Source organism: Hyperolius riggenbachi, chromosome 4 (assembly GCF_040937935.1).
Source record: "Hyperolius riggenbachi isolate aHypRig1 chromosome 4, aHypRig1.pri, whole genome shotgun sequence".
NCBI classification, from domain to species: Eukaryota; Metazoa; Chordata; class Amphibia; order Anura; family Hyperoliidae; genus Hyperolius; species Hyperolius riggenbachi.
The window spans coordinates 376,780,650-376,804,865 of NC_090649.1; the positions used below are offsets into that span (position 1 = coordinate 376,780,650).

At 42.6% G+C, this 24,216-nt stretch overlaps 1 protein-coding gene across 1 annotated transcript in view; it reads left to right on the forward strand.

The window, feature by feature from the left end:
• EFCAB2 (EF-hand calcium binding domain 2) overlaps positions 1–24,216 on the forward strand; it is a 68,672-nt gene that overhangs the window by 22,155 nt on the left and 22,301 nt on the right. Inside the window, exon 3 of the mRNA XM_068279565.1 lies at positions 8,033–8,105. Within this exon, the coding sequence (XP_068135666.1) occupies positions 8,033–8,105 (73 nt within the window). The remainder of the gene's footprint in view (positions 1–8,032; positions 8,106–24,216) is intronic.

Genomic DNA, 24,216 nt, shown 5'->3' on the forward strand with positions numbered 1-24,216 from the left:
GTGTATGGCGAATCCCTCTTCTCGACACCAAACTGTTAGCTTGATTCCTTCCGAGGTGGCTGCACGATCACTTTAGCAGCAGTCAGACCTATGGATTCAACTCCCTGGTTTTAGTGAGTAGCCTCTCTCCAGCTGGGAGATGCAATGATCACGACACTTAAGTTGGTGAAAATGCATCTGAAATCTTTATTTACAGGTCAATCTTATATACACCCTGATGTAGGGGAAAGAACCAGGTTAAACCGGTGTGCCCATGTGAAGTAGTGGAGACAATAGAACAGACATGGTAGAGACAGTAAAAACAATAGCATGTGTTGTTCTGTAAACACTGGCAGAGGTAGAATTTGTGCATGTGTTAATTTCTCAATGGACCAGGTTTTTTAACAACAATGCGTGACTAGGTCTGAGTCTTCAGATCTCTGTCACAGTGGCTTGTATGGTAATATACCAACTGGGTATTGAAATACAGGTATTGTATTCTGTCTCTCAAAGGTGTCTGGAACTTCTAGAGTGTTAATTATTAATGTATCCGTAAAGCACTGTCTGGAGGAATGTGCTGCTGACTAGTTGGAGCAATGATGTCATTTTAAGATAGATTTGATGTGCTGTATATATTTTAATATCGGTGATTTAAGTAGCACATTAATAAAACCTTTCACATACCTAGCAGGAATTACATAGATTAGCATTCAGGTGGGAGGCTTCGGTTGGACGCAATCGTGAATTGCGTCGTTTACAGGGACGCCCCGTGTAGGCACATCTCCCACACGGTCCCCTCCCTAACCACTCACCTGTCAACCACATCCTAGAAGCTGCAAAAAATAAATTTAAAATCACAAACACTGGTCCACATGACAGCCCAGGGGCCCCAGGTCTCTCTCACTTACTGGGGCCCCCAAACCACCATGCGACACCTAGAGGGAAGTGCGGGCAAGCCCTGGACCTCTCACCTCCAGGGAACTCACCCCACCACCTCTAAACTGAATGCCAACTGCAACAAACTCAATTGCTAACTTCCAGTCAGAGCAATATCCTGCCTCTATCTGGCCAGCAGACGCTAGTCAGCCAATCAGGTGCACTGTCATACACCCTTTGCCTGTTGTACCATACCTAGCAGTAATTACATAGATTAGCATTCAGGTGGGAGGCTTCGGTTGGACGCAATCGTGAATTGCGTCGTTTACAGGGACGCCCCGTGTAGGCACATCTCCCACACGGTCCCCTCCCTAACCACTCACCTGTCAACCGCATCCTAGAAGCTGCAAAAAATAAATTTAAAATCACAAACACTGGTCCACATGACAGCCCAGGGGCCCCAGGTCTCTCTCACTCACTGGGGCCCCCAAACCACCATGCGACACCTAGAGGAAAAGTGCGGGCAAGCCCTGGACCTTTTACCTCCAGGGAACTCACCCCACCACCTCTAAACTGAATGCCAGCTGCAACAAACTCAATTGCTAACTTCCAGTCAGAGCAATATCCTGCCTCTATCTGGCCAGCAGACGCTAGTCAGCCAATCAGGTGCACTGTCATACACCCTTTGCCTGCTGTACCATACCTAGCAGGAATTACATAGATAAGCATTCAGGTGGGAGGCTTCGGTTGGACGCAATCGTGAATTGCGTCGTTTACAGGGACGCCCCGTGTAGGCACATCTCCCACACGGTCCCCTCCCTAACCACTCACCTGTCAACCGCATCCTAGAAGCTGCAAAAAATAAATTTAAAATCACAAACACTGGTCCACATGAGATTTAGGTCGGGCAGGAATTGTGTATAGATTTGCAGGCCAAACATAGGATCTTGAAGCTGATTCTGAAGCAAATTGAAAGGGCTGGTGCACACCAGAGTGGTTCTGAAGCGTTTTTAAAAACGCTAGTAGTTTTAAAACTGCTTGGGTAATGTATTTCAATGGCCTTATGCACACCAGAGCGGCTCGTTTTTTTTGCACAAATATAAACTCGGGGGCTGCAGCATTTTTTAGATTTCTGAGGCGTATCTGCTTCAATGTTAAGTATAGGAAAGTGGAAAACCGCTCTGAAAAACACTAGATCAGTGTTGTTTGTTACAGAAGGTGTTCAGTAACAGCTTTACTGTAACAATATATGAAATCTGATACACAAAAATGCTCCAAAAAACACTAGGCATGTTTAGAAAACCTCTCTAAGGGCTCTTTCACACTAGAGGCTGCGGTAGAAAAGGCTGAAAGTCAGCCTTTTGCTTAACGCCAATACATAGCGTTTTCAAAGCGTTTTGAAAGAGTTTTACAGCCCATATGAAAACGTCCTTTTTTTTTTTTCTTCTATAAAAATAAGTGAACAAGATAGCTGTAAAACGCTTTGAAAAGGCTTTGAAAACGCTGAAGTTGGCGTTTTCCATTGACTATCATTGAAACGCCAACAGCCAACTTCGGCTGTAAACAGCCCTGAAAAAGCTCCTGGGAGCGTTGAAACGCAACGCTCCAAAACGCCGAGTTAGATGTGAAAGGTAAAATGAAAGTCTATGGACTTTCTTTTACCTAGCAAAACGCCAACTTCGGCCGTGGTGTTAAAACGCCGAAAAATCCCTCTGGTGTGAAAGGGCCCTAAACATGCCTAGAATCGCTCTGAAAATCTGCTTCAAAAACCTCTAGCGTTTTGGGTATCTGCTATAGGTTTTTGGTGTGCACTGGCCCAAAGCTAGTGAAGAGATTTGCATAGGGGAGTCGTGGAGACAGAATGGTGGGAGAGGTAGATTAGTCTGGCTGCTGTGTTCATGAAGGATTGTAGGGAGGCGATGCAGTTCTGAGGGAGGCCTGACAGGAGGGTGTTACAATAGTCCAGGCAGGAGATGTTGAGAGCATGGACAAGGAGTTTAGCAGTTTCCAGGATCAGGAAGGGCCGGGTCTTGGAGATGTTGCATAAATGGAGATCGCAGGCCCTAGCAATGGTTTGGATGGTGGGGGGTGAAGGAGAGGGCCAAGTCCAGGGTGACACCCAGGTAGCGGGCTTGTGTGGTTGGGCAGATGATTGTATCGTTGACAGTGACATAGCTGTCCTTGGATGGTTGAGACTGCACGGGGTGGGAAAATTAGTAGTTCTGATTTATCCAGGTTTAACTTTAGGAACCTGGCTGACTTCCAGGATGAGATTGCTGAGAGACAGGAGAATACCTTCTCCATGGTGGTGGTAGAGAGAGATCCGTGGTATGGAGGTAGATCTGGGTGTCTCGCATTGAGATTAATTACAACGTTCATCTCCATGTATTTACTGCTGATTGTGGGCGTTTGCGACGCTGTCAACTAACTTTCATCATCCTGATTGCATTTAGAATTTGGCCTGTTAGGTTTACTCGGACTTTAAGTGACATTCCAGAGAATATAAAAATACCTATTATTGTGAAGAATAATTTATAGTTGCAAGTGATGAGCTAAAAATTCATATAATTTACAGATCCCAATTGTGCATGTTTCATCTACTGGTGAAACCTAAACTGATGGCTGTTCATAAACTGATAAACTGTTCATTAACTATATTGCCTAAAATACTGGGATGTCCCTCCAAATCATTGAATGCAGGTATCCCAAACACTTTCATAGCCACGGGTATATATGGTCAAGCACCTACGCATGTAGACTACATCTACAAACTTTTGTGAACAGGGGCGTAACTGGAAATCAGTGGACCTCCTGCAAAACTCCACCCCCTCTCGCTTTCTGCAATGGTAAACTGAGAACCAGTTATTCAGTTGGCTAGTGCACACTTGAATGTGTTTTCCCCATGCAGATACAGACAGCAGTGCTGCACAACAGGCATTTTCTTTATCAATTACATTAGCTCCAGTGACTAAATGTGCATGTTTTCACACTTACAGACACATATATGCAATTATGCATATGCAACTTTTTCTCCTGAGTTTCCTCTTAGAAATTAATTTTTCATCTTCTAATTAAAATAACTTTTCAAGTTATGAAAATAAGCTTTTCAAGTTAATTGCATATGGCTCATGGTGTGCAGAAAACCAACAGGCGAGTGCACTCCCAGCCTTAGCTTATTACACTCACTCTGTTCATCTCTGATGGAGCAGAACAGGCTCTGCAGACTCCTCCAGCATCACTACAGTACACAGCACTTGGAAAGGAGGTGGAGAGGCTGGGGAAGGGTGTTGTACACAAGAGCCTGCTGCACACTGAAAAGGGACTGTCTACAAATCTTTGTCTACAAAACTTTGTATGATTCTTTATCAGTGGCTGAGCAGATGCAGTCATTAGAACAACTGTGCAGAGATCAGAAACATTTTTTTTAAATCTCCGTGTCCTTCTCTCCCTCCCCCCCCCCTCCAGGGCCCCCCTGCGGCTGCATCCATTGCAGGGTCTATTGTTACTCCCCTGGTTGTGAAAGAATGGGCCCGCTCTCAGGAGCTCAGTGAATTCCGGCATGGTACTGTGATAGGATTCCTATCTGAGCAAGAAGTCCAATCGTGAAATTTCCTCACTGCTAAATAATTCATAGTCAGCTGTTAGTGGGATTAAACTAAGTGAAGCAACTGAGAACAACAGCAACTCAGACACAAAGTGGTAGGCCACGTAAAATCACAGAGCGGGGTCAGCACATACTGAGGGACACATTGCACAGACGCTGCCATCTTTCTGCAGAATCACTAGCTACATACCTCCAAATTTCCTATGGCCTACAGATTAGCTTAAAGGACAACTGAAGAAGAGGTATATGGAGGCTGCCATGTTTATTTCCTTTTAAGCAATATCAGTTGCCTGGCAACCCTGCTGACCATCTGCCTCTAATACTTTCAGCCATAGACCCTGAACAAGCATGCAACAATTCAGGTGTTTCTGACATTATTGTCAGATCTGACAAATTAGCTGTATGCTTGTTTCTGGTTTTATTTAGACACGTCTGCAGCCAAACAGACCAGCAAGGCTGCCAGGCAACTCATATTGTTTAAAAGGAATAAACATGGCAGCCTCCATAGTCTTCTCACTTCAGTTGCCCTTTAAAGGATACCCAAAGTGACGTGACATGATGAGATAGACATGTGTATGTACAGAGCCTAGCACACACATAACTATGTTGTGTTCCTTTTTACTTTCTCTGCCTGAAAGAGTAAAATATCAGGTATGTACAGTGATGTGAAAAACTATTTGCCCCCTTCCTGATTTCTTATTCTTTTGCATGTTTGTCACACTTAAATGTTTCTGCTCATCAAAAACCATTAACTATTAGTCAAAGATAACATAATTAAACACAAAATGCAGTTTTAAATGATGGTTTTTATTATTTAGTGAGGAAAAAAACTCCAAATCTACATGGCCCTGTGTGAAAAAGTGATTGCCCCCCTTGTTAAAAAATAACTTAACTGTGATTTATCACACCTGAGTTCAATTTCTGTAGTCATCCCCAGGCCTGATTACTGCCACACCTGTTTCAATCAATAAATCACTTAAATAGGAGCGATCTGACACAGAGAAGTAGACCAAAAGCACCTCAAAAGCTAGACATCATGCCAAGATCCAAAGAAATTCAGGAACAAATGAGAACAAAAGTAATTGAGATCTGTCAGTCTGGCAAAGGTTATAAAGCCATTTCTAAAGCTTTGGGACTCCAGCAAACCACAGTGAGAACCATTATCCACAAATGGCAAAAACATGGGACAGTGATGAACCTTCCCAGGAGTGGCCGACCAAAATTACCCCAAGAGCGCAGAGAAAACTCATCCGAGAGGCCACAAAAGACCCCAGGACAACATCTAAAGAACTGCCGGCCTCACTTGCCTCAATTAAGGTCAATGTTTAAAACTCCACCATAAGAAAGAGACTGAGCAAAAACGGCCTGCATGGCAGATATCCAAGGCGCAAACCACTTTTAAGCAAAAAGAACATTAAGGCTCGTCTCAATTTTGCTAAAAAAACATCTCAATGATTGCCAAGACTTTTGGGAAAATACCTTGTGGACCGACGAGACAAAAGTTGAACTTTTTGGAAGGTGCGTGTCGCGTTACATCTGGCGTAGAAGTAACACAGCATTTCAGCAAAAGAACATCATACCAACAGTAAAATATGGTGGTGGTAGTGTGATGGTCTGGGGTTGTTTTGCTGCTTCAGGACCTGGAAGGCTTGCTGTGATAGATGGAACTATGAATTCTACTGTCTACCAAGAAATCCTGAAGGAGAATGTCCGGCCATCTGTTCGTCAACTCAAGCTGAAGCGATCTTGGGTGCTGCAGCAGGACAATGACCCAAAACACACCAGAAAATCCACCTCTGAATGGCTGAAGAAAAACAAAATGAAGGCTTTGGAGTGGCCTAGTCAAAGTCCTGACCTGAATCCTATTGAGATGTTGTGGCATGACCTTAAAAAGGCAGTTCATGCTAGAAAACCCTCAAATAAAGCTGAATTACAACAATTCTGCAAAGATGAGTGGGCCAAAATTCCTCCAGAGCGCTGTAAAAGACTCGTTGCAAGTTATCGCAAACGCTTGATTGCAGTTATTGCTGCTAAGGGTGGCCCAACCAGTTATTAGGTTCAGGGGGCAATTTCTTTTTCACACAGGGCCATGTAGGTTTTGAGTTATTTTTCTCACTAAATAATAAAAACCATCATTTAAAACTGTATTTTGTGTTCAATTATGTTATCTTTGACTAATAGTTAACGGTTTTTGATGAGCAGAAACATTTAAGTGTGACAAACATGCAAAAGAATAAGAAATCAGGAAGGGGGAAAATAGTTTTTCCCATCACTGTAAGTGGCTGACTCAGTCCTGACTCAGACAGGAAGTGACTACAGTGTGACCCTTACTGATAAGAAATTCCAACTATAAAACACTTTCCTAGCAGAAAATGGCTTCAGAGAGCAAGAAAGAGGTAAAAAAGGGGAATTTCTTATCACTGAGGGTCACACTAGTCACTTCCTGTCGGAGTCAGGACTGAGTCAGCCACTTACATACCTGATATTTAACTCTTTCGGGCAGAGAAAGGAAAAAAGGAACACATCATCGTTATTTGTGTGCTAGGCACTGTACATACACATGTCTATCTCATCATGTCACATGTCACTTCGGGTATCCTTTAACCTCCAGAGCGGTATGCCCGACACTGTGTCGGGCAAGGAATTTTTTCTGATAGCGGTATGCCTGACACAGTGTCGAGCATGCCACTCAGGGGGTTTCCCTAGCTACAGGAGCCCCACTGTATAAGTTTGTTAGGTGCAGGGGCTCCTGTACACAATATGCAGCATTAGGAATAAGGGGCATAGTGGTCTCCACCCCCCCCGATTTCCCCCCCCTAATCCCCCCGATGCAGCCACTATACATACTGAGCCTCGTTCCAGCGAGCTCTCCAGCCTGTCTGCACAGCTCCGCATATCCTCCGATACGCGCAGGATCGGAACTGAAGTCATGTGACGTCTGTATAGAGAAATACACCCTGTATGTATTTAGAGAGTTTAGCCTGTTTAATTCCCCCTCATTTGTGTCTAATCACAAGTTGTAATTATATCTCTCCCTGTGTCACATGACTGCCATGGCAGAGATGGCAGATAAGCTCATTTGAAAGCACAGGCTGTTAACAATATGCCTGCTTCCATGAATCAGGAAGTAAAAACAGTGCAGATTTGTATTAGCTGTAACAAAGAAATGTTATTATGCTGTTGTATATCTTTTAGAACAAAGATGACTTCTGGGTCTGTGTAGAGAGATTTATGGATTGGGTTTCCATGGCTGAGCAGCTGCATCCTAACCTTACATCACCAAGTTCAATGGACTCTAGGGCAGTGGAGATGTTTTTGGAGTAACAAATCATGCTTTTCTGTCTGGCAATCTGATGGAGTTTGGGTTTGGCGGATGCCAGGAGAACGGTATTTGCATGATTGCATTGTGCCACACTGCCATGTGTAAAGTTTGGTGAAGGGGGTATTATTTTGTATAGTTGTCTTTCACGGGATGAGCTTGGCACCTAAGTTCCACTGAAAGGAAACTGAATGCTTGAGGATTCCAATACGTTTTGGAAAAGGATGATAACACACACATGCTTTTGTTTACAGGGAGATTGGAACAATCATAAGATCTTTGGGATGTTGCCCAACAGAAGGGGAACTTCATGATATGCTTGCAGAGGTAAGATGATTTCTGTTTATGCAGGGCAGTTTCTAGGCTAAATTGCACCCAGGGCAAGGGTATAAAAATTGCTCCCCCCCCCCTCCCATGGACTCACAAGCCTATACTACGCCCCCCAGTATAGGTAGTCAGGTATGGGTGCCCCCAGTATAGACATCCAGGCATAGGTGTCCCCAGTATAAGTAGCCAGCTCAAGGTGTCCCCTAGGATAGGTATAGGTAGGTAGCTATAGGTGCCCTCAGTATAGGTTAGCCAGGCATAAGTGCCCCAGTATAGGTAGCCAGCTATGGGTGCTCCCAGTATAGGTTAGCCAGGTACAGGTGTCTCCAGTATAGGTAGCCAGCTGTAGGTGTCCCCCAGTATAGGTAGCTAGCTATAGGTGCCCCCAGTATAGGTTAGCCAGGCATAGGTTAGTCAGGCATAAGTGCCCCAGTATAGGTTAGCCAGTGAAGGGCCCCAGTATAGGTTAGCGAGGCATAAGTGCTCCTAGGATTGGTTAGCTAGGTATAGGTGCATTCAGTATAGGTAGCTAGGTATAGGCGCCTTCAGTATAGCTAACTATGTATAGGTGCCTTCAGTATAGGTAGCTAGGTATAGGTGCCTTCGGTATAGGTAGCTAGGTATAGGTGCAGCCAGTATATGTTAGCTAGGTATAGATGCCCCCTCCCCATAGGTGATGGAGGGGGGAGCCGCGGCCACACCGAGACTCAGCCGCGGGTAGGCCAGCCCAACGTCTCCCTCCTTTCCTCTCCCCGGGGCCACCCTCCGTGCTCCCCGCTCCACTGCATAGTAAGCGCAGGGAAGCCTCGTATTGAGCAACTCACCTCCTTCCCACTCCAATCGCTGATCACTTGCTGCTGGTCTCCTCTGCATAGCCGCGTATACACTCTCTACTTCCTGATTAGCAGGAAGTAGAGAGTGTAGACACGGCTATACAAAGGAGACCAGCGGCAAGTGATCGTCGATTGGAGCGGGAAGGAGGTAAGTTGCTCAGTACGAGGCTTCCCTGCGCTTACTTTGCTGCTGAGAGCTAAGCACGGGGGGCAGCCCCGGGGAGAGGAAGGGAAGGAGAATTCGGGCGCCCTCCGCCGAGTCTCAGTGTGGCCGCGGCTCCCCCCTCCATCACCTATGGGGAGGGGGCATCTATACCTAGCTAACATATACTGGCTGCACCTATACCTAGCTACCTATACTGAGGGCACCTATACCGAAGGCACTTGCACCTATACCTAGCTAACCTAAACTGGCTGAATCTCAGTGTGACCGTGGCTCCCCCTTCCATCACGGGCAAAATAAACATGGATGCAGCATATATAGGTAAAGCTGCCCATACAATATTCAATTTATCACTCGATTTTGCTTTTGATTGAAAGACTTGCAATGTTTGTTTTTAGTCAGTCGTAAAAAAATTGACCATAATATCGATTGTAATATCAATCATAGTGTCAATTTGAAAACAAAATCTACTGATAATTGAATAGTGTATGGCCAACTTAAAGGATCACTTTCGCGAAAAAGTAGGCAGTTAAATCTGACAGAACCGACAGGTTTTGGGTCAGTCCATCTCCTCATGGGGGATTCTCGGGGTTTTCTTTGTTTTCAACAGCATTTCCTAAACAGCAGTTTAGCTTCCAAAATAGTAAGATTCCAGCCAGCCTCCCTAATCACTTGTACACTATTATGTCAGTTAGACTTTGCAGCTGTTCCTCAGGAAATGCTGTTGAACACCCTGAGAATCCCCCATGAGGAGATAAACTGGCCCAAACTTGGTTCAGTCAGATTTTAATTGCCTACGTTTTTCACGATTGTGGTCCTTTAAGGAGTAATGTTCTGATAACTTGATTTTCCTTTCCTCCCATGCATGTGAGTTCTTACTAACCTGCCCTTCAAAACCTCATCAAGAAACTTTGGTACAAGGAGAACAATCAGGGACCAACCAATGTGGCCTCCCATCATGTGACCTCCAGGGTTTACCAGTGTACCCGAGCCGAAGCTCAGGTACAAAATCACATACTTAGCTAAGAAGATCCAAATGAGGCTTTTCACTGGTCTTTTTCTGGTCAGATTACCGTCAAGGGCTTGTCGGTAATCTGATTGGGGCTGTGCTCCTCTTCAACCACGAGCATTTGGAATATAAAAAGGAAGCCTTTGGTAGAACTTTTTCTGATCTTGACTTTGTGTAGTGGCTCCCTCCCTCCCCAAAAAGTTTCCTGGTGTTTACTGGCCCCTCTCCCTCCCCTATACAGTTTCCTGGTGTCTAGTGGTCTCCCTCTCCTATACAGTTCTGCAGTATCTAGTGCACCCTCCTCTACACAGTGCTGTGGTGTCTATTGGCCCTCCTCCCATATACCGTTTCCTGGAGCCTAGTGGTTCCACCTCCCTTCCTCCCCTCTGCAGTGATCTTCACATGGAGCAATGGTAGGTAAGTAACTCACCTCTCTCTTTGTTCCAGCGCCACTCTTTCAACTTCATGCTGAGCCAGCGGTAATGACAACCTGGGTGATGTGGTATGATTTGAACTTGAGCTGGGTCACCCGGGCTGTCATTAAAGCTAGCTCTGCATGCTTTTGTGAACCCTCTGCTTCCACTCTCCATCCTGATCCTTCCACTCTGGATCGGGACGTCTGAGGGGTGCCACAGGATGGTACCAATGTATGGAGAATACATGCATGTATTGCCATTCAGCATTTAAAAATTAAGTGTTTTCAGATTTTCTCTTGCAAATATCGTCCCTTTGTTGATCTCTCATGCTCTGTAGCTCTGCAGACATAATTCAGCTGTCAGTGATTGCGGCAATAGTAACATGGCATGTTAGCCTCATTGACATCCCAGTCCAATATTCTGTATTAGCTACTCCTAGCAAACAAGTAAACAAGTAGACTACACACCATTATCTTCGCTGCATTATCTTCTACAGAGATTTTACATAATCTCCAACTGCAACCCAGTATCAGAAACCCTAAACTGAAAAAATTGCATGGGTTTATAAATCAAGAAACTGACAATCTATCCATTCTACACCAATCAATTTTCCTTAAAATTGACCAGAAAAATCAGCCCCTCCCAATTGACTTATTTCGAGAAATGAAAATTTGATCAAATTTCTTGCTTGTATAAAGCAACTTTTTTGATTTTTCTGTACAACCAATTTATCGAATTGCCATAAATTCAAATATTTTTTATTGTATTGTGTGTGTCAACAACTTTAGGGTGCAATAATGCCAGATTTGCATCACCAAAGCATTGTTAGAGATGATTCTTCATGACTAATGCAAAAATCTGTTGTCTGTACAGTTGTCCCACAATGTCATTTAGCATCATGATGGATTACAACACAATGAATGGGTGCTACTGCTTTCTGTTTTTATGTCCTTTGCTTGTTATTCCTTTCTCCAGATGACAGAGCAGCCTGTCAGACTATAACTAAGCAGTGTATCTGTACAACGATTATTGCTAAAACTCTCCTCCAGAACAATCAGCAACTGTCAGTCCTGTATGAGGACGATTACGTCTGTGCGTAGCATTAGCCTTCTATCATTTCTTTACAGCATTTTCTATGTTTCTTGCTGCCTGCCAATCTTGTGGCTCATGCACCATCTGCTGGTCTATATTGTGCATTGCAGTGAGGACAGCTTCGCAGTGTTAGTTGGTGGCAAGCAGAGATGAAGAATTGTGGCTTCCTTGCAAATTGTATGTAGCTTGGAACTTGGCAAATTAAAACTGGCAGGCAGTTCATTTGATTACAATCAAACCAAAATGTTATACAGTTGAACTAAATGCCACACTTTGTCCATAGGGACTGGACCTAATAGTACAATGTTGTGGTTACGGTTTTCCAAATGTATAAAACTAATATTTTTATTTGGTCAATATTTATAAACAAAAAGCATCAATGTCCATCTAACCTGCAAACATCAAATTATAATCTGTAGTGTAGGAGGTGTACATTAACGTAAGGTTTGGTCAAACAGGTGAGGGACGTTGCTGAGCATCACGTCCTGTTTGGTTATCGGCAAGAAGGGGTTTACCGCATACTAACCTGTTTTTGGCTGTGCGGCCCCCGGAAGTGCATGCAGTGGCGTAGCTAAGGAGCTGTGGGCCCCAATGCAAGCTTTACATTGGGGCCCCCCAAGCACTCTATACATAACAATTGATACGGCGCACCAAAACCTGCAACTACAGTGTGTGTATATATATATATATATATATATATATATATATATATATATATATATATATATATATATATATATACACAGGTCCTTCTCAAAAAAATAGCATATTGTGATAAAGTTCATTATTTTCTGGGCGACACTGGTGTACACTGGTTACAATGATATCATGATTTTGTTGCACTGTATACTCCTGACGATGCAAATTTTAGGGTGAAACGTGTCGAGTTGACACTACATTGTATATATACCGTATATACAGGTCCTTCTGAAAAAATTAGCATATTGTGATATGTGTTATTAACCAATCATCCTAGCAGTCACTAATCTCTCTTTCTCTTTTTATTTGTCCTCTCTTTCACTTGTCCATTAATATTCTGATTGTTATTGGTCATATACACGAGATATCATGTGAAAAAGTAACATTTGTATTAATAAGATTTTATTAATTTTACATAGTTCCAATCTTTTTTTATATACTATATATTTTTTTTATATATGCTTCTTATCATAGCACTGTATAGAGATAAATACAATTTGTCTTGACCATTACTGTTCTTTTAATGTTTATGATATTTTTTATATATACACTTTTATTGTATGTACAATATACTCTTTTATGCTGTCCTATATAAAAGAAATATACTCAATAAATACCCTCTCCACAGTGTGTCACGCCACTTCACTACCCATCACGACAGTAATCCAGATTTTTTTTCCTATTACACTGATCGAAACTATTCCACAGAACCGTTCAAATCCTTTTGAGCTCTTAAAATCACGGGAAATGTATTGGATACAGATATTGAAATCTATAACTCCAGGCGGTCTGAACGAACAGCTAGAGAAAATTTATTAACCAATCATCCTAGCAGTCACTAATCTCTCTTTCTCTTTTTATTTGTCCTCTCTTTCACTTGTCCATTAATATTCTGATTGTTATTGGTCATATACACGAGATATCATGTGAAAAAGTGACATTTGTATTAATAAGATTTTATTAATTTTACATAGTTCCAATCTTTTTTTATATATTATATATTTTTTTTTTATATATGCTTCTTATCATAGCACTGTATAGAGATAAATACAATTTGTCTTGACCATTACTGTTCTTTTAATGTTTATGATATTTTTTATATATACACTTGGTTTTATATTTTCTGCTTGAAATTGGTCAAAACCAGTAATCTAAGCCGTATAAAGATTTATTGGTTCTTGCTGTAATCCTGTTTGTCTATGTATTGTAATACATCCTGCGTGCAATGTTTTATTTACAACAGCAGGGGTCAGCAATGTTCTCCTTTTTTTTTTTTTTCCCCCCTGACAGTGAATCACGCTGATTATAGTTAAGATTTCCACCTCAATATGGGATTAACTTTTCATCACAGTCACAAGCTTAACGTGTGTTATCGAGTGGACTTTATAACATTCCTTTTAAATATATTCCGAACACACTTTATGCTATTCACACTATCTGGCAAGCTCCTATCTAACAAACCTTCCCTTTTTCCCTATACCAACATGGCCGCACGAGTTCATGCACAATCCCCGCCCACTCCCACCTCATTGGCCACCAAATTTTCCCTCCTTGCCAAACACCTCCTCCACATCACCCCGCCCCTATTACATCACTAATCACTCCATTCTACTCCCTATATAAACTGTGTCATTTGCAACTGACCGGCACAGAGGTGCCAAGCGTATTTTGGACTCCGTGCTGGTAAGTGACCATTTCCTATTTTCCAACAATTTTTTTACTTCACCCCATTTTACTCCTTACCTATCACTCCCTCCCCCCTGTTAGAAACCATTACCTCTCTCCTACCTGTCAACTGCCCATTACCCCCCCCCCCCCCCCCCCACCTCATTCCAATTTTTTTCCCCCTCCCCCTATACAACATTAACATTTACCTATCGCACTATAGTTTTCTATCATAGGGATAAGGATATATATATATATATATATATATATATATATATATATATATATATATATATATATATTTGGGATATTACAGATTGACATGGAAATCGCTCATGAATACATTGTTTATGGTTATTGAAATAATTATATAACTTTGGATTTTCAGACTTTGGGCTCGATTCACCAAGCGGTGCAAACCCAGTTAGCATGCCTAAAAGACTTTAGGCATGATAACCATTGCACCATGCTGGTGAAAAGCCAGTTTAGGTGTGATAAGTTTAGGTGTGATAAGTTTAGGCATGCTAAGTTTAGATAAGTTTAGATCGCTTGCAAAGTCCCGCACGCAAAGCAGCGCCATTAAACTTTATACAAAGTGCACCAGTCTTTGCTAGCGTAAAACTTTTGATCAGCTGTGCACTGCGGTGCTAACGCAGTTGGCGCTTAAACTTAGCATGCCTAAACTTATCACACCTAAACTTATCATGCCTAAACTTATCACACCTAAACTTATCATGCCTAAACTGAGTTTAGGCATGATAAAGGACTTTTCACCAGGGTGCTAACTGTTAGCACCGCTTTGTGAATCAGGCCCCTTGTCATACCAGTATTGATAACATATAAATTTGGTGTCTTCGCTACACATTATTTATTGATACAGATTGTATAGTTCATAACTCCAGGGTCACGGTATTAGATCCTCTTATGTATAAGTCACGGTGGTCAATACCACATTATTGTCATACTGTTACGCCACACACGGTTTTCTAATTGTTGCTTTTTATCTCTGTCGTCATTTTTTAGTGTATCACTCCAGTTGTTTATTGCCTGAGGAAGCGGGATTTTGCCCGTGAAACGCGTTGCGACTTGTCTTTGGAGTATATAAATAAATGATTTATTACTTGAATCGACAGTACCTGTGTCTGTTTTGGGTTGGCTGGTCCACCACCGCATCCCGAATGTTTTAAACATTTTAATGACTTTTATCCTACTGGCGCCTCTGTACAGCTCTACACAACAAGAATCCACCCTTGGTGGAAGGGTGGTACACCCTCTTTTTTTCCTCTATCCACAGAGAGCGACGTCTTAATCCTGAGTGGGGACGGGTTTGGTCTCCCCGCCTGCCTTTTCAGTGGTTGCCTTGGAGGTAACCCTGGTTTGTAAGTACAATACTTACGTTTCATCATTATCATTCGCACTCCTCCAATACAAACTACACTATATTGGGCTCTCGGTTTTCTACCTTTTATACATTCAGAATAATAATGAGCATATCCATAAAAAGCACTAGAATAAGGAGACATTATAATGAAGGGCACTGTAATAGGGGGTAGTGACAAACAGCCACGTCAGCTTTTAAAGATCATGCCTCCTGCAAAATAAATTCAGGGGTTCCTTAAGATCCAAAAAGTATTTGCAGGGTTCCTCCAAGATAAAAAGGTGGAGAAAGTCTGACTTAGACCAATATACACATGGTGTAGCTAGCAGTACTTGAGTAGTCGCAGGTAGAGTGACAATTTATATATTGTTTCATTGTGTCAACATGCAGCAAACAAATCCCCAGCATCAAAAGCCCGCTAGCTCTGACAGGGTTTTTTGATGCTGGGGATTTGCTTTTTGCACTGCGTGGGAAATCATTATATGTTTTTGTGGAATGATATATACTCCTGATGAAGGGCATTTTAGGGTGAAACATGTCAAATTGACACTGCACTGTATACAGTATATATATATTGCACCCCCTTTTTTTTCTTCTTATCCTCATGCATGCAATGGTACACCTCAACCTTATGTGTGGATATTGTGGCTGCTAGACACCTGACTGTTGTAGTACAACTGGTGATATAATTCTAACTAGTGTACACCAGCGCCGTCTACCACTTAAACCAAGATACACATGGGGTACCTAGCAGTATGTGAGTACGGTAGTCACAGATAAAGTGACAATTTTATATTTTGTTTCATTGTGTCATCGTGTCCTACTCCTGACACATCCGGTCCCGTAAGGTGTACTAGACCTTGTGTCTACTAGCACAGGCTGGGATAGCTACACCCCAATGATTGTTGTGGGGGGATCAGCAAAGACCCTCACCTGTTTCACTGAGCCCTACATTTAATGTACACCTCCTACACTACGAATTATGATTGTTTGTTAGCACGTTATATGGATGTTGATGCTTTTTGTTTTTCAATATTGGTGAATATAATACTACTTTTATACATGTGGGAGACCAGAACCACAACATTATACAATTAAGTCCAATATTACAGGTGGCCACACATGATACAATAAAATGAACCGATTTTAAGCCAATTCGATAAATATGATCGAATCTCCTGAAAAAATCGAAACCTTTTTTTTTTTCATTCGACTGAAAAATCTGATTGGATTTCCCGGTTTTTTTTTTTTTCAATTTTTATCGATCCGGAGTGCTGGAAATTTTTCTTCAATTTTTCTAAAGATTGTATGGTGTGTGTTAAATTGTCAATTTATTAATGTACACACCCTTGCAATTTTTTGCAATCTTTCACTATAACTTGGATCCTTAGTGGCCACCTTTACAATCAGTCAGAAAAATTGATTGCAATTCTTAAATTGAATAGATATTTAAAAAATTGTATGGTGTGTTGCCACCTTTACGGACATAGTTCATTTGATTGCCCAACTCCAACCAGCATATAATTTGTATGCATCAGAAATATTAGCTTCTCATTGACTATCAGTAATGGCCAAATTTATACATTTTCCACCCCTATACTATCTTTGTTTTGGGGCTTCCCTTCCATATGCAGCAGTCCCATTCAATGTGCAGACCCCTCATCCATGTGTAAGATCCATGTACAACAGACTCTGTCTTTCATATAGTGCTCCCTTTGGCTTTTTCATGTGTTATTCCCTACCTGCAGCTTCCTTTTGCCATTTGCAGCCTCTTCTTCCACTTCCAGCCACCCCCTTGGACAGCAGCAGCCCAAGGCTTCGGCTTTTGTGGCCTTTGCTGAAACCTGCCCCTGTGGGTTCCTACTGCCAGTCCAATCTCCAGTTTGTGTTATCACAATGTTCCCCTGGTAATGGTGATATACATCGCCGTTTCAGGAAGCTGCTGTCCTTCTTCCTGCCTCTGCATAGCAGCCGCAGGACGTGCTGCTGTGATAAGGCTCGCATGGAGGAGAGGGGGCTAGTCGGGACGATAATACAGGAAGCCGCTTCCAGCTCAGACGGTAACACAGAGTGGTGGCCGTGGGGGAAGCAGGCACTGGGGGCAACTATACTTTGGGCAACTATACTGTCTATACTGGGGGCAACTATACTAGGTATACTGGGGCAACTATACTAGGGGCAACTATACTGTCTATATGAACTTCGCCTGAACGCCCCCTGCATCACCCAGTCCCATGCACGCCTCCAGGACTTCTCAAGAGCTGCTCCAACACAATGGAACTCCCTACCTCCACCCATTAGGGCAGCCCCTTTCTTCAACATCTTCAAGAAGGCCCTCAAAACTCACCTTTTAATTCTGGCCTACTACCCCTCACAAGTGCTCTAAACCCACAGCTGAACTCTGGTCCCCTACCTTTCATGTCCTTACCTATCCCTCTAGATTGAAAGCCTTTGGGCAGGGTCCTCCTCCTTTTGTGTCCTACCTGATCATGCACCTCCATTACTGTGAACCTATGCTATGCATCTGAGTGAACCTAACTTGCCTAATCTCCATGCTCCCCTCCAGTGACTGACTAAGCATTACCTTGTACTCCTACTTTGCTGCCTGATCTGGTCTTTCTTGTATTCATGTATTGTCATTTTGCTGTATGTCACCCCTAAATATTGCCTGTAACCTAAACTAATGTCCAGCGCTGCGTAATATGTTGGCGCTTTATAAGTACAATAAATAAAATAAATATACTGGGTGCAACTTTACTAGCTATACTAGGGCAACTATACTAGCTGCACTGGGGGCAACTATACTGTCTATACTGGGGGCAACTATACTGGGGGCAACTATACTAGCTATACCGGGGGCAACTATACTAGCAATACTGAGGGCAACTATACTATTTATATTAGGGCAACTATACTATCTATACTGGAGCAACTATACTAGCTACCAGTAACTATACTGGGACAACTATACTAGCTAACTATACTGTGGCAACTATACTAGCTAACTATACTGTGGCAAATATACTATCTATACTGGGGGCAATTATACTAGCTATCTACATTGGGGCAACTACTGTATACTAGATAACTTTACTGGGGCAACTATATTACCTATACTGGGGGCAACTATACTACCTATACTGCAGCAGCTATACTATCTATACTGGGAGCAATTATACTACCTATACTGGGGAAACTATACTAGCTACCTATACTGGGGCAGCTATACAAGGAGCACCTATACCTGGCTGGCTACCTACCTACCTATACAGTGGGTGTAAATTTTTGGGTGCTGTGCGATCACTCGGGGGAGGGGGTTTGCACATCCTCACAAGTTTACCTCAGGCAGCAAAAAGTCTAGAACCGGCCCTGCCTTTGGCTGCCACCCTGTGCAGAACGCTCCAGGCCACGTGAGTACGATTGCAGTGGCACCACGTGCTCATGCAGGTGATGCCAACCTGGCGAGATTGGCATCTCCAAAGGAGGGGATCCCGGGACACCAGAGCTGCGGCGAGGGGACGTATTGGCTGCCAGGGGCTAGATGAAGCCTGGATAATTAGACCTTAGATTTTAGGAGGAAGAAGGTGCTCCTGTGCCTGGTGGTTCTTGTGACAGCGACCTGATGGGAGGAGCTTGAAGAAGCAACTGCCTGAGTAGGAGGGGTCATGGCCAATCCTGGTGGCTCTCATTCTAGCAGTATGAAGGAGGTCTGGAGTCAACAGCAGCTATCCGATTATCTTTTCTGCCGCGATGATAGCTCTTTGAAGTGTACACTTGGCGCTAGCGGTTGCACCTGCATGCCAGATGATAACAGAGGAGCAAAGGACAAATTCAAAGATTCAATGATAGCAGTGATTTTTCAGCGATTTTTAGTGAATGGGAGCTAATCAATCGCAAAACGCTCAGAAAAGCGCTTCTAGTGTGAATGGGCCCTAAGGCCTTGTTCACATTGCGTTCGGCTCGCATGTCCATCCGCGTTGGGCTGTTTTTGAGGCATCTTTTTTTCTGATTCCCGGCGCTTGGGTGGGCGATTCATTTTTGTGCTTAGCGGTTTTCTAAGCGGTTTTTCCAAGCAGTTTTGTAATTCACTCCCTGACGCAAGTCAGGAAGTGAACTCTTTGACCCGGAAAATAATAAATACAATCTATATATTTTTAAAAACGTGAACGCAATCGCTACACAAAGCAATTTTGTGAGCGTTTTTGCATTTCTGCTATACTTTCCATTGAGGCGGAATTGCCGCAAAAATGGTCCATGCACCACTTTACTGAACGGACAGCGCACAACCCGGGCTGATATGAACCTTCTCATAGACATTCATTGCACAAGTGCTTGGTGGGCGATTTTGAAAAACGCCCACGTGTTAAAAAAAAAAAAAACGAAAACACCTGCAGTGTGAACAAGCCCTTATTCAATTCACTTTTTCTCCTAGGCAGGGGCGTAGCAATAGGGGTTGCAGAGGTAGCGGCCGCATCGGGGCCCTTGGGCCAGAGGGGCCCCATGGGGCCCTTCCTAAACCTAAGTATTAGCTGTTCATTGGTCCTGTGGTGGTAATAATCACTTCTATAGATGCTTTGAATGGTAGTAATAATTAAAACACTGTCCCCTATCCCCTTCTTGCACCTCTAATACTGTAGATGATCTTGGCAGGTTTTGTTGCGCTGTATCAAGTGTTACGTATAGAGTGCTTGGGGGGGCCCAATGTAAAACTTGCACCGGGGCCCCGAGCTCCATAGCTACGCCACTGCTCCTAGGTTATATTTTTACACTACAGTATATCAATAAAATGCCTTTTAAGCCAGAAAATGCTCATAATTGTTTTGATAGTACTTTTTCACTTAAGTTTTGGTACTTTTTCAATTGCATACTGCTGAAAAGTTATTTTAAGCAGAAGATGAAAAATGATCTTCTAGGAGCAAACATAGGAGAAAAGGTGAATTGAATAAGGCTCAGTGGCCCATATGCAATTAACTTTATCTCCTGAGTTTTCGCTTAGGAGTTACATTTTTATCTTGTATTTAAAATAGATTTTCACCCAAAAATATGTGAATAGGTGCTATCAAAATTATTTTAAAGTTTAAAGGGAATTTTATTTAGAAGTTGTTAAAATATCACCTAGGAGAAAACGCAGGTGAAAAAGTTAATTGCATATGTGCCATTGTGTCTAAAATATAATAAAATGTTTTTTTTACTGATTACTAGAAAATAACTTTTCAAATGACCCTTGTGTCTTACGCATCTTTAGTTGTCACTACTGAATAAAATCTTATATGACTTACCATAGAACCATCCCTTGAGTTTGCAGTGATTAAGGCCAAAAAAAAGCCTGAAAAGGCTGTTGAATTATATGGCTTGGCTACACGATAGGCCACTTCTTGCGGCTGTATGGAACCGTACTGTACTGAGCAATAAAATATATTTTGCGCATCTTTAGATGTCACTACTGAATGAAACCAGCAGGTGGAGCTACAGAACCATAAAACATGCTTCACATTGATCTAAATAGAAAAGCTTCAGAACAACAATAAAATAAATGGTCTTGTATAGACAACTACACTTTCACCCCTTTCTGTTTCTGTCAGTGTTTGGAGTTGCATGTTTTTAAACACAAAAAGGACCACAAATAATTGCAGCGCAAAAAAAAACAAACAAAAAAAAAAAAAACAGCTCTCTTGCACAATGGCAGTATTTTCCTAAGAATAACTGGCACTACTGCACAGAAATGACTTAGAAACAAATATTTAGAAAAACACTGAAAAGAGCCTGATAAAGATATACAAATAGTCATATACAAGAAAATATTAACCACTATTTGTTTCCATTGTATTTTAACTTATTTATTTATTTATTGTATTTATAAAGCGCCAACATATTACGCAGCGCTGGACAATAAATAGGGATATATACAATATTTAGGGGTGACATACAGCAAAATGACAATACCTGAATACAATAAAGACCAGATCATGCAGCACAGTATGAGTACAAGGTAATGCTTAGTCAGTCACTGGATGGAGCATGGAGATTAGGCAAGTTAGGTTCACTCAGATGCATAGCATAGGTTCACAGTAATGGAGGTGCATGATCAGGTAGGACACAAAAGGAGGAGGACCCTGCCCAAAGGCTTACAATCTAGAGGGAGAGGTAAGGACACGGAAGGTAGGGGACCAGAGTTCAGCTGTGGGTTTAGAGCACTTTTGAGGGGTAGTAGGCCAGAGTGAAAAGGTGAGTTTTGAGAGCTTTCTTAAAGATGTTGAAGGAGGGGGCTGCCCTAATGGGTGGAGGTAGGGAGTTCCATAGTGTTGTAGCAGCTCTTGAGAAGTCCTGGAGGCGTGCATGGGACTGGGTGATGCGGGGGGCAGTTAGGCGAAGTTCATTGGAAGAGCGGAGTGAGCGGCTAGGTGTGTACCTCTGAGTAAGATCAGAAATGTAGGTTGGACAGGTTTTGTGGACAGATTTGTAGGTCAGACACAGTATCTTGAATCTGATTCTGGACTGGATAGGAAGCCAGTGGAGGGATTCAAGGAGGGGATCCGCCGTGGTGGAGCGATGGGAGCAGTGGATAATTCTGGCTGCCGCATTCATGATGGACTGCAGTGGGGCTGTTCGGGTCATAGGGAGACCAGACAGCAGGGCATTGCAGTAGTCAAGGCGGGAAATTATGAGGGCATGGATGAGGAGTTTGGTGGTGGCAGAAGTCAGGAAAGGGCGAATCTTACAGATGTTACGAAGGTGGAAGTTGCAGGAGTTTGTGAGGTTTTAGATGTGGGGAGTGAAGGAGAGTGCGGAGTCCAGGGTGACTTGATGGATATACTGTATATACTCGAGTATAAATCTAGAAATTTAGGTCTGATTCACATAAAAGTATAGGGGTCGACTTATTCACGAGTCATGGGCAACACTGAGCACATTGAGGAATGTGTGTACTAATAGTGGCTTTCACATTTACAGCAATTTACCCAGTGGTAAGTGATACTTTGAGGAAAGAAAATGCCAAGTAAACACGTGTGAAAGTCCTGGCCACAATAATTAACAAGGAAAGCGGCAGGGGGGGAAATACTGCGCTGCATAAAAGGGAGTGAATTATTGCAGCACTTGGAGAAGGTGTTGGCTGCATTTAAGGGACAGGAGGGGTTAATGGCTGCAATACTGCATGCAGTGCAGTCATTAACCCCTCCTGAGCCCCAAGTGCAGCCATTAACTTTGCCGTGTAGACTTATATTTCAGTTTAAGAGGGTTGAATATTGGAGTCAATTTATACACAAGGTCGACTTGTATTCGAGTATATACGGTGCATGTTTATTGTATTCTCAGTAATTATATTAACAATGTTCTATACCATGAAAAACAAGTAAAAAAAACTATGGTTGCTCTGACTAGTGCCATCCGCAATCATTTCTCCACTCAGTCACTCCTTGGAAGCTAATTAGATACAGAACTTCAAGATATACTTCACTTTACATCAATTAATTTTGTCGCAGTCATTTACAATAAGTGAGATAAAGTCATATATATATACACACACACACACACACAACACAAAATAAGTGGGTTTTAGTTAATTAACTGCCGGCTGTTGGAGAGCATTGATACAAAATTATAATAGTAATTCTATTAATTATTGACACATTGAAGAGTAGTTGAGGTGATGTTAAGGGGCCCATACCCTGGTCAATTTTAGCCATCGATCGATGGCCTATTCAACCGTTCTGGTCGAATCGGCTAGAAATCGATGGAACAGAAAGCATGATCGATCGGTCCGGATGGAAAATCTGGGCTGTAGGGTTGCATTGGATCGAATGGTGCAACATTCAGAAATCTATTGGAAATCTGTTCCTACTGTGTGGCACACATCAGATAGATTCCTGTCAGATCTGACCGGACAGACATCTAACTGGAATCTATCTGATGGTCGAGTCTGATGCTAATCTATAAGTGTATGGGTACCTTTACCCATGGCAGAGGGCACTTGGTAAATACCACAATAAAGGGGTACATGCTGTACGGCTGACTCTTGTTTATAAAAACTCACAAAAAAGCAGGCCTGATCAGTGTACAGATTTATAAAGCTCTACAGTACTTTGCTGTGAGCGGAGTCAACTAAACTAACAACTAGCAACAGTGCAACCCAAAGCCAGAGGGTCCATGTTTCCTCCCCAAACATAATTAAAGTGTACTGGAGACAGATAAAAAAAAAGCTAGATATTTACAGTACCGAGGTAGAGGGAAGCCACTGAATAGTCCAGGTGCTTCCTGTGGCCTCCTCACCCCCACTGTTGCCAAGTGCAGACTCTTTGAACATATTCGACAAGGACTTGTTGCAAATGTTCTCGCAGCTGTGCTCCCCACCATGTATCACCACCTGTGGGAGTACAGCAGTGGCTGCCCAGTAAACCGAAGCCGCTCATGGATGTGTTACTGCGGAAGCACAGCCATACTCACTCGGGCAATATGGCCGTGCACGAAGAGTAGCGCTATCCCGATGTAAGAGAGGGTTCTGGGCAAAGGCAGTAGTCTCAAGGAGGACGTGGGAAGCCTTTAGAGCAGGGGTGCCCATTAGGTAGATTGCGATCTACTTTTAGATAACAAAGGACTTCATGGTAGATCCCGACCCCACTACATTTTCCATTCTGTATATACAAGTGTGCTCCTAAAATTGTACATAAAATTGTACATCATTGTGACTTGCTATTTTTTTAAAGTAGCTCACAAGCCAAAAAAGTGTGGGCACCTCTGCTTTAGAGGCTTCCCCTTTCAAATAAGTAACTAGGATCAATGGTGCAAACACATAAATTAGCAAGCGTTTCTCCCCACAAAATCACACCTTTATTAGCCAGCATTTCCTCCCACAATAAA